General features: G+C 35.7%; 1 protein-coding gene across 1 annotated transcript; it reads left to right on the plus strand.

Annotated features, from left to right (window-relative positions):
• Positions 1 to 1,814: 1,814 nt before the first annotated feature.
• On the plus strand, positions 1,815 to 2,777 carry LOC124518281 (olfactory receptor 2T29-like). Its single transcript, XM_047088235.1, has one exon. The coding sequence runs from the start codon at positions 1,815 to 1,817 to the stop codon at positions 2,775 to 2,777; it is 963 nt and encodes a 320-aa protein (XP_046944191.1).
• Positions 2,778 to 17,732: the final 14,955 nt, after the last annotated feature.

Consider the following 17,732-nt stretch of genomic DNA (forward strand, 5'->3'; position numbering starts at 1 on the left):
TCCACAGAACATCAGAGATCACATTCTGTCTGATTGTTCAGGCAAAGGGTACTCAAACTTTTGTTATGAGTATTCTCCAAATTATGTTTCAGTTATTTTCTAAATCTTGCTTATACGGAATGTATCTCTCAGAGTTTTCAAGATCCAGTTGGATACTTAAACCAGAGAAGTTGATTCCATTTTAACTTCTATAACAAAAAAAAGTCTAGAAATAAGGGGTTTTATTCTTTAGGACAGTGATTCACTTTTTGTATTTTTGTAGGGAAGTGATTCTGCAAATTCCCATACTCATTGATAAACAACACTATGATCAGGAAATTTCAAAATACTGAGCTTAAGGAAGAAAAAAAACACAAAAATGAAAGAAAAACACAATGTCATGGACTATATTTCTTATGCTTTGCCTTTATTCCTGTGACTTATTTATTCCATAACTAGAGGCCAGTATCTCCCATTCTTCTTCACCCATTTTGTCATTGGTACATCAGTTTCTTCTCTGGCAACCATCAGTTACTCCTCTGTATTTATAGGTCTGACTGTGCTTTTAAAAATTTTTTTTATGTTTATTCATTTTTGAAAGACAAAGAGAGACAGAGCACAAGCAGGGGTGGGGTGGAGAGAGAGGGGTCACAGGATCTGAAGCAAGCTCCAGGCTCTGAGCTGTCAGCACAGAGCCCAATGTGGGGCTCGAACTCATGAACCGCGAGATCATGACCTGAGCAGAAGTCAGATGCTCAACCCACTGAGCCACCCAGGCGCCCCCACCCCTTTTTTGTTGTTTATTAATTTGTATTTTTCCATTCTACATATGGGATTGAAATCATGTGGTATTTGTCTTTCACAGCCAGATTTATTTCACTTAACATAGTACCATCTAGGCCCATCATGTTGTCAAAAAGGGCACAAACTTAAGGATTTTATAACTGCATAATATTCCATTGTGTGTGTGTGTGTGTTCTGTGCATATACACATACACACAATCACTCCTAAATTATGCACCCATATATTGACAGACACTCAAGTGTCCATGTCAAGATATGTAAATACATATCTTGGCTGTTGTAAATAATGCTGCCATAAGCATAAGGGTGTATATATAAATTTATAATGCAATATTACTCATGAAAAATAATAAAATCTTGCCATTTGCAGCGACATGTTTGGAGCTATAGAGTATTATGTTAAGCAAAAGATGTCAGTCAGAGAAAGACAAATACCATATGATTTCACCCATATGTGGATTTAAGAATGAAAACAAATGAGCAAAGGGAAAACAAGAGAGAGAGGCAAACCAAGAAACAGGCTCTTACTACTGAGAACAAACTGATGGTTACCAGAGGGGAGGTTGGTGGGAAATGGGTTAAATAAGTGATGGGGATTAAGGAGTGCACTTGTTATATGGAAGTATTTAATCACTATATCGTGCACCTGGGACTAATATTACACTATATGTTAACTAAGTGAAATTGAAAGAAAAACATGAAAAAATAAATGTCATAAAGATTTGAAAAAAATAATAAACCTAGAGGTGCATATATCTTTTTGATTTGTGTTTTTGTTATCTTTGGGGAACAAATATTTTTGATTCACATTTGTGAATTCTTAGAATTCGATTAAATTTGTTCAATTACAGGTAATTTTTAATCCTGATATACACTAGCCCTTGGAAAGTCCCCTTATTACTATACTGGGTTGCCACCTGTAAACATAAACACACACACACACAAGCTCACTAAAAATTTATTTCAGGTGATCATATCCCATTGTGATCTATTAACTCCATAGTTTTCCTTGGTGATCCGGGTGATATCCAATGGAGAACAACACTTGGGTGAACAACCATACTGGACGATCAGATTTTGACCTAGTGGGACTCTTCAGTCAATCCAAGCACCCAGCTCTCCTTTGTGTGGTCATTTTAGTGGATTTCCTGATGGCTTTGTCTGGAAACATCATCCTGATCCTTCTGATATACTTTGATGCTCACCTTCATAATCCCATGTACTTTTTTATCACCCAGTTGTCTCTCATGGATGTGATGTACATTTCTGTCACTGTGCCCAAGATGCTCATGGACCAGGTCATGGGTGTGAATAAGATCTCAGCCCCTGAATGTGGGATGCAGATGTTTCTCTATTTGACACTAGGAGGTTCAGAATTTTTCCTTCTAGCAGCTATGGCCTATGACCGCTATGTGGCTATCTGCCATCCACTCCGTTATCCTATCCTCATGAACAATAGGGTGTGTCTCCTCCTGGTGTCTTCTTCCTGGTTTCTGGGATCTGTGGATGGATTTATGATAACCCCCATCACCATGACCTTCCCCTTCTGCAGATCTCGGGAGATCTATCATTTCTTCTGTGAAGTTCCTGCTGTAATGAAACTTTCCTGCTCAGACACTTCCCTCTATGAGACATTCATGTACCTCTGTTGTGTCATCTCACTCCTCTTCCCTGTGACAGTCATTTCAAGCTCCTATTCTTTCATCCTCTTCACCATCCACAGGATGAAGTCAGCAGAGGGGCAGAAGAAGGCCTTTGCCACTTGTTCTTCCCACATGACCGTGGTCGTCCTCTTCTATGGGGCTGCTGTCTACACCTACATGCTCCCCAACACCTACCACACCCCTGAGAAGGACATGATTGTATCTGTCTTTTACACCATACTCACTCCTGTTCTAAACCCTTTAATTTATAGTCTTAGGAATAAGGATGTTACAAGGGCTCTAAAAAAAATGTTGAATGTTAAGTCTGTCTCTCAGGAAAGTATAAAATAGAAAATATTTGTACTAATGTTTTTTTTTCTTCACTGTACAAATTAAAAGTAGGATCCAATGCCAATGTTTTTCCTTAGATTCTCATACCATGATGTGTCATTACCTGTTCATCCTTTTTGGAGGCATCATTTCCCTATAATGGAATGCTCTTCATTTTTACACTTCTGCACTCAAATATTTGTACAATTGTATTGTATTCATGCTATATTTTTCTGTAGTTCATAGCTGCACTGTGATTCTGTGGGAAAATATGCATATTCTTTGGAAATACATAATTAAATATTTAGAAACAAAGATCATAATGTGTGCAACTGATGAGAGATAAAGGGAGAGAGATGGAGAGAGAGATGATAAAGCAAACGGGGTATAAAGTTAATAAGTGAATCTAGGCAAAGGGTGTATTAATTGTTTATTGTGCTATTATTAATATTTATACGAATTTACTATTACCATTATTCATACTAATTTTCTGTAAATTTGAAATTATTTAAGAATAAAACATAAAATATCATACTTTTGTCTATTTTAAAAAGTTGTCTTTACTGCGTGTTGGTCGTGTAAATAACAAATCTTAGAAATCATGCTGATGTTATCATGGCTGATCTTTACTACAACAATTCAGTTGTTGGGATGAATTTAATTAGGGAAAATTTATTCTTTAGGTCCCAAACCTGAAGATATCTAGTGGTGAGCACCTCTCTAAAATCATTAGCACATTGTGGTAGGAGGTACTGTGGGAAAAATATTAACCCCAAGAAGGAGGACTTAGGGAAGCTTTCCAGCATAAGGTGGTTGGTACTGCCACTGAGATCTGGAGTATGTAACTTCTCATACAAACAAGTAAAGTCCATCTAACATTCAATCCTTCACTTAGTCAAAAAACACGGTTTATTCTATATTAAAACGAAAATAATAACTAACAGCTAAGTGAATTTCACATGTACATAACAAATGTCTACTGTCTCAAGGGAATTTTATCCATAGGTGTAATTTTTGCAAATAGTTGTAATAAACTACACAAACTGGTTTGAGACACATGTGGAAAAGGTACAACGCATAAGGACACACCAGTTCTACCTATGACATATAAGTTCAACCAAACAAAGAGTCTGAAAAGAGACCCTAGACTCAGTGTTGAATGGTGACTAGATACTACCTTCATGAGTATAGGAGGCTGGGACACGGGATCTTCCTCAAAGACATGATGCCACATAAAAGGATCACTATGAACAAAGTTCAAGTGGTCGATCAAGAAGGAGAAGAATGCTCCAATGGCACCTCCTTTCTGGCTCACTTTATAGCCTCAATTCTTCTCCTTTTGCGACCCAGGTATTTACAAATGATAATAAAATGATGACACATGGATTTAAGAAGAGTGAAATTAGTGGGAATCAATTGGAGAAGAGCAACACTGGAGGTATGGAGACAAGTTGTGTGAGGACAATAAGATGAATAGTGTTGATGTAAGTGGAATGGACCATTCCAATCGGAATTATGGGGTTTGGGGTGTAAGCAGGGTCTTGTAAAATTTGTTCCATAAAACCAGAAACTTGGTTGCATGTGTACCAGTTTCCAATTAGCTGTGACAACTTGTGAAATATCAAGTGGTTTCAAAAGTAGAGATTCCCTTGGGGTGCCTGGGTGGCTCAGTCGGTTAAGCGTCCCACTTCGGCCCAGGTCATGATCTCACCATCTGTGAGTTCAAGCCCCGCATCGGGCTCTGTGCTGACTGCTCAGAGCCTGGAGCCTGTTTCAGATTCTGTGTCTCCCTCTCTCTCTTACCCTCCCCTGTTCATGCTCTGTCTCTCTCTGTCTCAAAAATAAATAAACGTTAAAAAAAATTAAAAAAAAAGTAGAGATTCCCTTTTTCTCTTGATACTCAGTTCCTTCATGACTGTAAAATAGGTATCTTGCAGTATTTGGGGAAATGAAGCTAGAAAATTTTTTTGCAATATTTTTGTTGCAAATGAAATACATAAAATATGCACACCCTTTAATTCCAAAATAACTGAGTAGTATATATGCCCCTTCCTTCAATTTGAACTGTAACACACACATTTAAAATTTAAAACACTGTAAACATGAGAAACAAAATTTAGTCAAACAAAACGTGTTATTGAATATTTTTTTTCAAAAATAGACTTTATCTCAAACAAAAAATAATGAGATTAAAATATTTTAGAATGATGAATTCTTTCCTAAATAAAGTGCTCAAAATACAATTTTTCATAGTTTATACTAATGATTTACAAGAACTGTGGAGTTAGAAAATATACCTAATATTCAGAGTTACTAGACATAGAGGAAATTTGCTGCTTCAATTTTTTTGTATCTAAAATGTAAGCAACAAGTGGAAAGAGTTTCTTGAACTCATATGCACTTGCTTACAGTGCTACATAAGTAGCTGTGCACTGAAGTAGTTTAAAATGTGCAACATGATTCCACCAGCATCTTGCCAGACAAATAATTTTTAACCCATGAAAACAAGCCCTCAGTGTTCCTGCACTTTCCAAAAGACATGAAATACAATGATTTAAATTATTACCAAATTTAGTAGTAAACCATGGATTAGGTGGAGAAGCTTGCATTGTTTTTCACAAATATTCTGCTTTTTATTTTTTTATGGAATATTGCATTTATTTGTTTGTTGTTGATTTTACACTGTGTGCCAGCCACTGTTCCAATGATGTTACATATATTAACTTATTTAAACCTTTTAAACATCTTGAAACAGATATATTTTGTTGTGGTGGTAATGGTGGTTAAATTTGTTTAACTGTGATAAGAACATCTATCATGAGATAAACCTTTCAACAATATTTTTGAGTGTACACTATAGTATTATTGACTATAAGGAAGGTGTTTTTATTATCTCCCTTTTACAGAGAAGGAAACTAAGGCACCAGCAGGTTAAATATTTTGTTTGAGGCCATTAGGTAGTAATGTCCAAATGAATATTTGCTAATAAGCATGAACTCAGAGATAGTTGAGTAACTGGGCATTTCCACGGTGAAAAATGGTGTATTTCAGTTATAGTGACTTCCATCTTTGCTGTAGACTGAAAACTTGGTGGTATTAAGATCTAGAGAAAATCATTTTCTTAGAATTCAATTTATTCATGGATACTGTACATTTTCTGAGAGAATATAGAAGATGTCACACATTGTTTTCAAATTATTTCTCAAATGTGAATAATTATACTTTAATTACGGTATGATTTTATAATGCTATAAACATAAATGCCACAAAGTTGCAATATAAAGGACAAAATAAGGCATTATTGTTATAAAATCATAACCACAGAAGATTTTTTTTCCCATAGTTTTATTTTTTTTTTTCAACGTTTATTTATTTTTGGGACAGAGAGAGACAGAGCATGAACGGGGGAGGAGCAGAGAGAGAGGGAGACACAGAATCGGAAACAGGCTCCAGGCTCTGAGCCATCAGCCCAGAGCCCGACGCGGGGCTCAAACTCGCGGACCGCGAGGTCGTGACCTGGCTGAAGTCGGACGCTTAACCGACTGCGCCACCCAGGCGCCCCTTTCCCATAGTTTTAGAAGGATTGGATATTCCCTCTATATAGATGTTAGCCTCCCAGGAAGTTCCGGTTGCTTGGTATAACAAGTTATTGCTAGATTATAGATTTCAAATTTGAGTTGTGAAAATATGTATAGCACACATGCGCATATTAAAGATAATGATAAATATCAGTTAACATCTTAAGCAAAGCTCTGAATTGTCCAGCTAATAATTAATTTCACTAGTTAAACATTAAAGAACATCAACCCTAGGCTTTGAGCAGAAGATATCTGGTTAAAAGTGGTTCCCTAGATTGATTACAAGGCGTAAAATTCAGGCTGACTTATAAAATGGTAACTAGTTTCATTTGTGAATGGTAAATAATACTCTATAAGCAAGACAGAATGTTATATGAGTAATTAACTTGCATGCATTTCTATGTATATATGTACATACTTATACAAGCATATGTATGTTGACCTTGTATGTGCATATTTGTCTAGCTTTTTCATTTATTGAGGTTTACTGTGTACCAGGCACTGGGCTAAATACTTTACAGATTTTTTTTTTTTACTTTTTGTCAACTAATATTTTAAAAACTTATTTTAGTATATATAACATACAATGTTACATTAGTTTTTCACGTACAACGTGGTGCTTTGACAAGTTTATACGTTATGCTATTGTCACTGCAACTGTAGCTGCCATTTGTCACCATACAACACTATTTAAATATAATTGACCATAGTCCTTATGCTGTGCCTTTTATTCCTATGACTTATTCATTACATAACTGGAAGACAGTATCTCCTACTCTCTTTCACCCATTTTGTCTATTACTCTACCTGTTTCACCTCTGGCAACCATCAGTTTGTTCTTTGCATTCATAGGTCTGATTCTGCTTTTTGTTTATTCAAGTGTATTTTGAGATTCCAAATATGACTGAAATAATATGGTAGCTGTTTTAGTCAAATTTATTTCACTTAGGCTAATGTCTTTCTGACTCATCTAAGTAATTGCAAATGGCAAAATGTCCTTACGTTTTAAGGCTGAATGATATTCCATTATATACCACATTCCATATTTTGCCACATTTTTTATTCATTCATTGGTGATGGACATTTAATTTGTTTCCTTATTTTATCTACTGTAAATGATGAAACAATAAACATGGAAGTGCAGATACCTTATTGAGATCCACATTTCAATTAATTTAGATATACACCCAGAAATGGGGTTGTTGACTCTTGGGTGGCTCAATTGGATAAGCATTGGACTTTGCCTCAGGTCATGATCTCACAGTTCATGGATTCAAGCCCTACATTGGACTCTGTGCTCATGGCTCAGAGCCTGGAGCCTGCTTCAAATTCTGTCTCCCTCTCTCTCTGCCCACCCCCCAGTTGGGCTCTATATATCAAAAATAAATAAATAAACATTAAAAAAAGAAGTGGGGGTGCTGAATCCAATTGCAATTCTATTTTCTTTTTTTAAAAAAATGTTTTAATGCTTATTTATTTTTGAGAGAGAAAGAGAGAGAGAGAGACTGGGGGAGGGGCACAGAGAGAGAAAGACACAGAATCTGAAGCAGGCTCCGGGCTCTGAGCTGTCAGCACAGAGCCCAACGCTGGGTGCAAATTTGCAAACTGTGAAATCATGACCTGAGCTGAAGTCGGACACTTAACTGAGCCATCCAGGCACCCCTAATTGTAATTGTATTTTCAAATTTTTGAGAATCCTACATATGCTTTTCAAGGTGACTACACAAGTTTAAATTCCCATAGTATACAAGGGTTACCTTTTCTGCACATTCTGATCAGCACTTCTTCTTCTTTGTTGTTATTAATAATAAGAATTCTAACAAGTGGGAGGTGATATCTATTGCAGTTTTGATTTGCATTTCCCTGATGATTAGTGATGCTGATCACAATTTTATATATCTGTTGACCATGTGTCTCCTTTTGAGAAGTATCTACTCACTTCCTTTGCCTATTTTTAATTGAGCTGTTAGGGAACTTTTTTTTTGTTACTGAGTTATATGGGTTCCTTATATATTTTGATATTAACAATTTGTCTAAAATGAGGTCTGCAGATATTTTCTCCCATTCCCTTGTTGCATTTTTATTTAATTGTTTCCTTTGCCATAAATAAGACTTTTAGGTTAATGTGACACTTAGCTACTGTAGCTTTTGTTACTTGGACTTTGGGTATTATACCAAGAATTCTTTGTCCAGTACAGTGTCCAGAATTTATGGTTTTAGAGCTTATGTTTAAGTACATTTTTTAGATATAATGGACATAACGTTATATACCTTCTGGTGTGGAACATAATCCTCAGTATTTGTATATATTGCAAAATGATCACAATAAGATTAGTTAACAAGAATTGCCATACATTGTAACAATATTTTTCTATTGATGAGAACTTGTAAGATCTACTACCTGAAAGCAACTTTCAAGTATGTAATACTGTGTACTAATAATAGTCACCAACAGTGCATTTCATCTGAATGCTTTATTTTATAACTAGAAGTTTGTGCCTTAAGACTATCTTCACCCATTTCACCTTCCCGACTTTCCACTTCTGGTAACAAACAAAATGGTCTATGTATCTATGGGATTGATTTTTTTAATTCCACATATAAATGAGATAATTTGGCATTTTTCTCTTTTTATCTGACTTGATTTCACTTAGCATAAGATTCTCATGGCCTATCCATATTGTCAAAAATGAGTTTCTGTTTTCATGGCTGAATAACACTCCATTGTATGTATGTACGTTTATGTGTATGCATATGTTTGTGTATGTGTGTATTATAGTTTTAAAAATAATTCATTAATCTATGAACTCTTAGGTTGTTTCCTTTTTTATTTTTTTTATTTTATTTATTTATTTTTTTTTCAACGTTTATTTATTTTTGGGACAGAGAGAAACAGAGCATGAACGGGGGAGGGGCAGAGAGAGAGGGAGACACAGAATCGGAAACAGGCTCCAGGCTCTGAGCCATCAGCCCAGAGCCCGATGCGGGGCTCGAACTCACGGAGTGCGAGATTGTGACCTGGCTGAAGTCGGACGCTTAACCGACTGCGCCACCCAGGCGCCCCGGTTGTTTCCTTTTTTAAAAGTTTATTTATTATGAGAGAGGGAGAGAGAGAGACAGGTTGAGAGAGAGAGAGAGTCAGAGAGAAATGGAGAGAGAGAGAATCCCAAGCAGGCTCTGCACTGTCAGTGAGGATCCTGATGCAGGGCTCAAACTCATGAGCCATGGGATCCTGACCTGAGCATACATATGACATTTAACTGAATGAGCCATCCAGGTGCCCCAGATTGTTTTCGTATCTTGGCTATTGTAAATAATACTTCAATAAGTATGGAGGTGTGTGTGTGTGTGTGTGTGTGTGTGTGTATACATATATATATATATATATATATCTTTTTACTATAGCCATCCTCACAAGTTTGAGGTAATACCTCAGGGACATATTGATTTGTATTTCCTTTATTATTAGTGATATTGAGCACCTTTTCATGTTACCTGTTGGCTATCTCTATATCTTCTTTGGAAAAATGTCTACTCAGATCTGTTCATTTATAAATCAGATTGTATGGTTGTTGTTGTTGTTGTTGCTTACTTGTATGAGTTTGTTATATATTTTGGATATTAACTTCTTACCAGAAAAATAATTTGTAAACATTTTCTCCCATTTAGCAGTTGTCTTTTCATTTTGTTGATATTTTCCTTTGTTGTGAAGAAGCTTGTAAGTTTGATGTAGAGCCAATTATTTTGTTTCTTTTTTTACCTTTGCTCTCAGTGTCAAATAAAAAAAAATCATCACCAAGACTGATGACAAGGAGATTACTGCTTATTTTTTCTCTTCTATGAATGGTAAGATTTCAGGTTTTACATTCAAATCTTTAATCTACCATGAGTTAAGTATTGCATATGGTGAAATATAGGAGTTATTTATTTTTTTAATGTTTATTTATTTTTGAGAGAGAGAGAGAGAGAGCATGAACAGGGGAGGGGCAGAGACAGCAGGAGACACAGAATCCAAAGCAAGCTCCAGGCTCTGAGCTGTCAGCACAGAGCCCAACGTGGGGCTTGAACCCACGAACCATGAGATCATGACCTGAGCCAAAGTCAGACATTCAACTGACTGAGCCACCCAGATGCCCCTAGGAGTTATTTATTTATTTGTTTTGCAGTTGACTGTCCAGATTCCCTAACATTATTAATTGTAACTGTCTTTTCTCCATTGTATATTCATGGATTCTTTGTCATAAATTAATTTACTGTATATACATGGATTTATTTCTGGGTTCTCTATTATATTCCATTGAATGGTGTGTCTGTTTTCATGCTGATGCCAAAATGTTTTGAGAACAGTGACTGTAATACAATTTGAAATCTGGGAACATGATATCTCGTTTTACTCTTCTTTCTCAAGATTGCTTATTCAGGACCTTTTGTTATTCCATAAAAATTTTAGGATTGTTCTCTTTCTGTGAAATTTATCATTGGAATTTTAGGAAAGATTTTGAATGTATAGATTGCTTGAGTTAGTGTGGGGATTTTAATATTAATTATTCTAACCAATAGAAATGGCATATTTTTCCATTTGTTAGTGTGTTCTTCCATTTCCTTCATAAATGTGTTATAGTTTGCAGTTCACAGCTGTTAAAACTGTTTAAATGTTTTCTTGGTATTTTGTTCTTTTTGATGCAATTATAAATGGATTTTTTTCTTAATTTCTCTTTCTGTTACCCTGCTAATGAATAAACAGCAATATTTATTTGAGTATTTACTTTATATCCTGCAACTTTATGAATTCATTTATTCTAGTAGATATTTGGTACAGTCTTTTTTTTTTAATTTTTTAAATGTGTTTTTATTTATTTTTGAGACAGAAAGAGAGACAGAGCATGAGCAGGGAAGGGGCAGAGAGAGAGGGAGACACAGAATCTGAAGCAGGCTCCAGGCTCTGAGCTGTCAGCACAGAGCCCAACCAGGGGTTCGAATTCACGGACTGTGAGATCATGACCTGAGCTGAATTCGGACGCTTAACTGACTGAGCCACCCAGGTGCCCCTGGTGCAGTCTTTAGGGTTTTTTAAATGTAATATCATGCTGTCGGCTAATATTCATTGCTTTGCTTCTTCCTTACAAATTTGGAAAACTTATTTATTCTTCTTGCCTAGTTGCTATGGCTCAGACTTCTAATACACATTTAATAAAAGTCATGACAGAGAGCACCCTTATCTTGTTCCTGATTTTAGGGGAAAGCTCTTATCACCTCTTAATATAATGTGAGCTGTGATCTTGACATATGTGGCTTTTATTATGTTGAGACATATTTCCTCTATACCCATTTTGTTGAGAATTTTAGTCATAAATGGATGTTGAATTTTGTTAAATGATTTTTCTGCAACTATTGAGATGATAATGTTTTTTATATTTCATTTTTCTAATGTGACTTATCACATTGATTTGCAGATTCAACCATATCTTATCCCTGTAATAAACCCCACCCACTCATGGTGTATGATTTTTCTAATGTATCTTGATTCCTCTACTGTATCTTCTATGGTATTACTGAAATTGGTTTGCTCCTATCATGTTTCAAAACATAGTTTTGAACCTATGTTCACCAGAGATAATGACCTATAATTTTATTTTTTTGTGGTATCCTTGCCTGGTTTTGGTATCAAGATAATACTGTCCTCCTGAAGTGAATTTGGAAGTGATTCCTCCTCTTTTATATTTTGGAGGCTTCTAGAAGGATTGGCATTAATTCTTCTTTAAGTGGTAAAATTCACCAGGAAAGCCTTTTCATCCGGACTTTTATTTGTTGAGAAGTTTTGGTTACTGATTCAATGTCTTTATTAGTAATCGTTCTTTTCAAATTTTCTATTTCATTTTAAAAAAATTTTAAATTTATTTGTTGGCACTGTGTAGTTTAATTTTTGTAGTTTCTAATATTTATTTAAATTCCAGTTAGTTAACATACACTGTAATATTAGCTTCTGTTGCACAATATAATAATCCAACACTCCCATACAACACCTGGTGCTCATCACAACAAGTGCACTCCTTCATCCCAATTGCTTATTTAATCCATCCCTCTTCCCACCTCCTTATGGTAATCTGCGAATCACCAGTTTGTTCTCTATAGTTATGATCTGTGTATTGGTTTACCTCTCTCTCTCTCTCTTTTTTCCTTTTGCTCATTTGTTTTCTTTCTTAATTTTCACATATCAGTGAAATAATATTGTATTTGTCTTTTTCTGACTGACTTATTTTGCTTAGAATAATACATAACTTTCTAGTTCCATCCCTGTTATAACAAATGACAAAATTTCATTTTTTTTTTAATTTCTGAGTAATAATCCACTACTTATCCATTTTCTTATCCATTTTTCTGTCAGCGGACAATTGGGCTGCTTTCATATCTTAGCAATTATAAATGAGGATGCTATAAATATCAGGGAAAATGTATCCCTTTGAATTAATTTTTTTGAATATTTGGGTAAATACCCAATAATGTGATTACTGGATCTTGTGGTAGTTCTATTTTTAACTTTTTGAGTAACTTCCATAATGTCTTCCATAGTTGCTGCACCAGTTTGCATTCCCTCAACAGGCACAAGTGTTCCTTTTTTTCCAAATTCTTGCCATCACCTGTTGTTTCTTGTTTTTTGTTTTGTTTTGTTTTGTTTTTATTTTAGCCACTCTGACAGGTATGAGATGATAGGTCATTTTAGTTTTGATTTGCATTTCACTAATCATAAGTGATGATAAACATTTTTCCATGTGTCTGTTGGCCTTCTGTATGTCTTCTTCTAGAAAATGTATATTCAGATACTCTGCCCATTTTTTAAAGTTTTTTAATGTTTATTTTTTCTTGAGAGAGACAGACACACAGAGCATGAGCGGGGGAGGGTCAGAGCAAAAGAAAGACACAGAATCTGAAGCAGGCTCCAAGCTCTGAGCTGTCAGCACAGAACCCAACATGAGGCTCAAACCCACAAGCCATGAGATTATGATCTGAGCCAAAGTTGGACGTTTAACCAACTGAGCCACCCAGGAGCCGTTGGTACTCTGCCCATTTTTGAATTGAATCATCTTTTTTTTTTTTTTTTTTTTTTTGGTGTTGAGTTCTATGAGTTATTTCTATAGTTTGGACATGAACCCCTTATCTCATATATCATTTAAACAGATCTTTTCCCATTGAGTTTGTTGTGTTTTTATTTTGTTGATTATTTCCTTACTGTTCAGAAACATATTTTATTATAGTCCCAATAGTTTATTTTTGATCTTGTTTCCCTTGCTTCAGCAGACACATGTAAAAAAAAAAAAATGTTACTTTGATTGATGCAGAGAACTTAATACCTGTATTCCCTTCCAGGATTGTTATGATTTCAGGTCTCTCATTGACATCTTTAATCCATTTTGTGTTTGTTTGCATTGTGTTAGAAAGTAGTTTAGTTTCATTCTTTTACATAGAATGTCTAGATTTACTTCTTGCCTCCTATGTCACAGATAAACTGACCATAGAACTACAAGTTCTATGTGCCTGCACTTGTGCTAGCTCCATATTGTTTTGAATACTACTGCTTTGTAGTAAATCTTGAAATCTGGAATTGTGGTATCTCCAGCTTTATTCTTATCCAGTATTGCTTTGGCTCTTTGAGGCCTTCTGTGATTCCATACAAATTTTAGTATTATGTGTTCTAGTTTTGTGAAAGTGCTGTTGGTATTTTGATAGTAATTGTATTGAATCTGTAGATTTCTTTGGTTATTTATGGATATTGGGACAACATTAATTCTTTCAATCCATGAGCATGGAATATTTCTTTTTCATTAGTGTGTGTCACCTTCAATTTCTTTCATCATTTTTTTTATAGTTTTCAGAGAACAGATCTTTCACTTCTTTGGCTAAGTTTGTTCCTAGGTATTTTATTCTATTTGTGCAATTGTGAAATTTTTAAATTTCTCTTTCTGTTACTTTCTTCTTATTGTATAGAAATGTTACCAATTTGGGGGTATTTATTTTATATACTGCAACTTTACTGGATTAGATGATTACCTCTAGTGGTTTTGTTTTCATTTTTGTTTGTGTGTGTGTGTGTGTGTGTGTGTGTGTGTAATATTTAGGATTTTCTACGTATAGTATCATTTTACCTGTGAATAGCAAAAGTTTAATTTCTTTACCAATGTTTCTACCTCTTATTTATTTTTCTCATCTGATTGCTGTGGCTAAGATTTCTAGTACTACATTGAATAAAAGTATCAAGGTTTGATATTCTTCTCCTGTTCTTGACCTTAGAGGAAAAACTCACAACTTTCACCATTAAATATGATGATACCTGTGTTTTTTTTTTTTCATGTATGGCCTTTATTATCGTGAGGTATGTTCTCACTAAACAAAATACAAATGATTATAAAAATATTAGGAAAAAGTATATGCCAACAAACTGGACAACCTAAAGAAATGGATAAATCCTTAGAAAATTTCAATATTCCAATATTGAACCAGGAAGGAATAGATATTCTAAATACACTGATTAAAAATAATGAAATTGAATTGGTAATCAAAACCTGTCAAAAAATAAATGACCAGGACCAGAGAGATTCACAAGTAAATTCTAACATTAAAAGGAGTTAATATATATTCTCATGAAAATATTCCAGGAGGAACCAAGATGGCGGAATGGCATGGAAGTTTTTTGTGTCTCACGTCCATGAAATACAGCCAGATCAACACTAAAGCATTCCAGAACACATAGAAAACTGGAGCATTAACACAACAATCTGCACAGCCTGAACCACAGAATTCAGCAGGTACATGGCATGGAGAGGTGACCTTGGGGAGCGAGAAGTTGCAGAAAGGGAGGTGCTTTTGCGGGTGGAGAGAGGACAGAGACGGGGGTGGGGGGAGAATATGGGAAAAGCACTCCTTCCCAAAAGCAGCTGGAGAGAAAGTGGAAAATTGGAAACAGCTGCAGGGACTAAACTAAAAAGGGAGAAAGGAGAAAGGAGAGGGATTAAATTCCATTAAGACTGCAAACAAGGGAAGCACAAAGTCTGCAACTCCGCAGCTCCATACCTGGCGGTGCTCTGGTGGTAAGGGCGAATCCCCAGGAACAGAGTGGGGTCCGAGAGGTTCTCAGGCCACACAGGGAAAAGCGGTTCCACTGCTGGAAGGACATTTGGTAGAGACTGTTGAAGCCACCTGGTCCCAGCAGACCCCAGAAAACAGCCACATTCTTTGGTGCTGGAACAAGGTCGTTAAGGGTGAAGCCTAGTGCCTGATGTGTGTTGTGATTTTCCATAACCCCTGAAAAGCTGCTGGTACACTATCTCGTGAACTTTTTCTGGGGCAGGCTGGCACCTGACTGCAGTCTCGGGGCTCCGGCAGCAGCAGGGTCCAGAAAGTGTTTCTGGGTGCAGCCGACATTCGGCCCATTGCTCATTCGGACATTGCTCGGTGAGACCCTCCCACAGAGGAGCAGAACAAGTCAAAGCCACAGTCCTTCTGAAGTAAAGGGCCAGGGAAAACAGCCGCATCTGAGACAAAACTCCGGAGAGAGGTACTGCCTGGGGCTTGGTCACAGACAGTGAAAAAGCGGGGAGTGGACGAAAGCTGAAGACAGAGGATGGGTGCACGATTGTTGATCGGGGAGAACAGAGTTCCGATACTAGAGACTGTGTAGCTGGGTGACACCATTTTTACCACTCCCGCTCATGGGCATATGCACCTAAGAGCGCCACAACACTCCACCCCAGTAGGCTAGCAGCACCATGTAGTGGAGAATGGAGCTGTTACACTGAGCCCCGCCCAACTGGGCCAACCTTGCTCTTCAAGAACACAAGTCTCACCACCTGCTTAGTTTATGGACTATAAAGCACTCATAGTCTGACTTCTAGGGGAAAAACGAAGTAATTTCAGTTCTATTTCAATCTGTTAGCAGGTCCACCTATTCAATTTTCTTTCTTTCTTTTTTTGTCTTTTTCATTTCTTTTCTTTTTCCTGAATACAGTAATAGAAAAAATTCATGCTTATTTTAAATGTTTATTAAAAATATTTTCCTTTAATTTTTTACTATATTTTTTACTTTTGCATAAATTTTATCAAATTCTATTTAACTTCCATCATTTTATTTTCGTCTACTTCAGTGTGTTCACTTTTTCAAATTTTCTAACGATTTCCTTTTTTCCTTTTTCTTTTTTCTTTGTTTCGTTTCTTTTCTTTTTCTTGAATGCAGAAAGAGAAAAATTCATTTTTACTTTCAATCTCTATTAAAACTATTTTTCTTTAATTTTTTACAATATTTTTATATCTATGTAAATTTTGTCAAATTATATTTTACATCCATCATTTTATTTTAGTCTACTACAGAGTACTCACTTTTTCAAATTTTCAAATGATTTCCTTTTTCTTTTCTTTTTCTCTTTTTCATGTCTTTTCTTTTTTTTGAATGTGGAAAGAGATGAAAATCATTTTTTATTTCATTTTAATTAAAAATATTTTTCTTTAATTTTTTCTACTATATCCCTTACTTTTGTGTGAATTTTTTCAAATTCTATTTTACTCCCATCATCTCATTTTTCAGTGTATTCATTTTTTCAAATTCTCAAACGATTTCCTTCCCCCCCCTTTTTTTCTCTAATCTGTCCAACCACTTTCAACACCCAGACCAAAACACACCAAGGATCAAGCATCATTTCTTCGATTTGTGTGTGTGTGTGTGTGTGTGTGTAATTTTTTAATTTCAATTTTAATATTTTTGTAATTTTGATTTTTCTATCTCATTAATTCCTTTTCTCCATTCAAAATGACAAAACGAAGGAATTCACCCCAAAAGAAAGATCATGAAGAAACGACAGTCAGGGATTTAACCAACACAGGTACAAGCAAGATGTCTGAATCAGAATTTAGAATCACGATAAGAATACTACCTGGAGTCAAAAATAGATTAGAATCCCTTTCTGCAGAGATAAAAGAAGTAAAAACTAGTCAGAATGAAATAAAAAAATGTTGTAACTGAGCTGCAATCATGGATGGATGCCGCAGCAGCAAGGATGGATGAGGCAGAACAGAGAATCCGTGATATAGAGGACAAATTTAAAGAGAATAATGAAGCAGAAAAAAAAAAGAGGGAGATGAAGGCAAAAGAGCATGATTTAAGAATTAGAGAAATCAGTGACTCATTAAAAGGAACAACATCAGAATCATAGGGGTCCCAGAAGAGGAAGAGAGAGAAATAAGGGTAGAAGGGTTATGTGAGCAAATCATAGCAGAAAACTTTCCTAACCTGGGGAAAGACACAGACAGCAAAATCCAGGAAGTACAGGAAGTACAGAGGACCCCCATTCGATTCAACAAAAACTGACCATCAACAGGGCATATCATAGTCAAATTCACAAAATACTCAGGC

The sequence above is a fragment of the Lynx rufus genome, unplaced genomic scaffold (genome assembly GCF_022079265.1).
Source record: "Lynx rufus isolate CCGP_SWC_20201006 ecotype Redwood Valley unplaced genomic scaffold, mLynRuf1.p SCAF_1, whole genome shotgun sequence".
NCBI classification, from domain to species: Eukaryota; Metazoa; Chordata; class Mammalia; order Carnivora; family Felidae; genus Lynx; species Lynx rufus.

Excerpts from the sequence above, each read along its gene's own strand:
- LOC124518281 (XM_047088235.1), top strand. The coding sequence starts at position 1,815 with ATGGAGAACAACACTTGGGTGAACAACCATACTGGACGATCAGATTTT.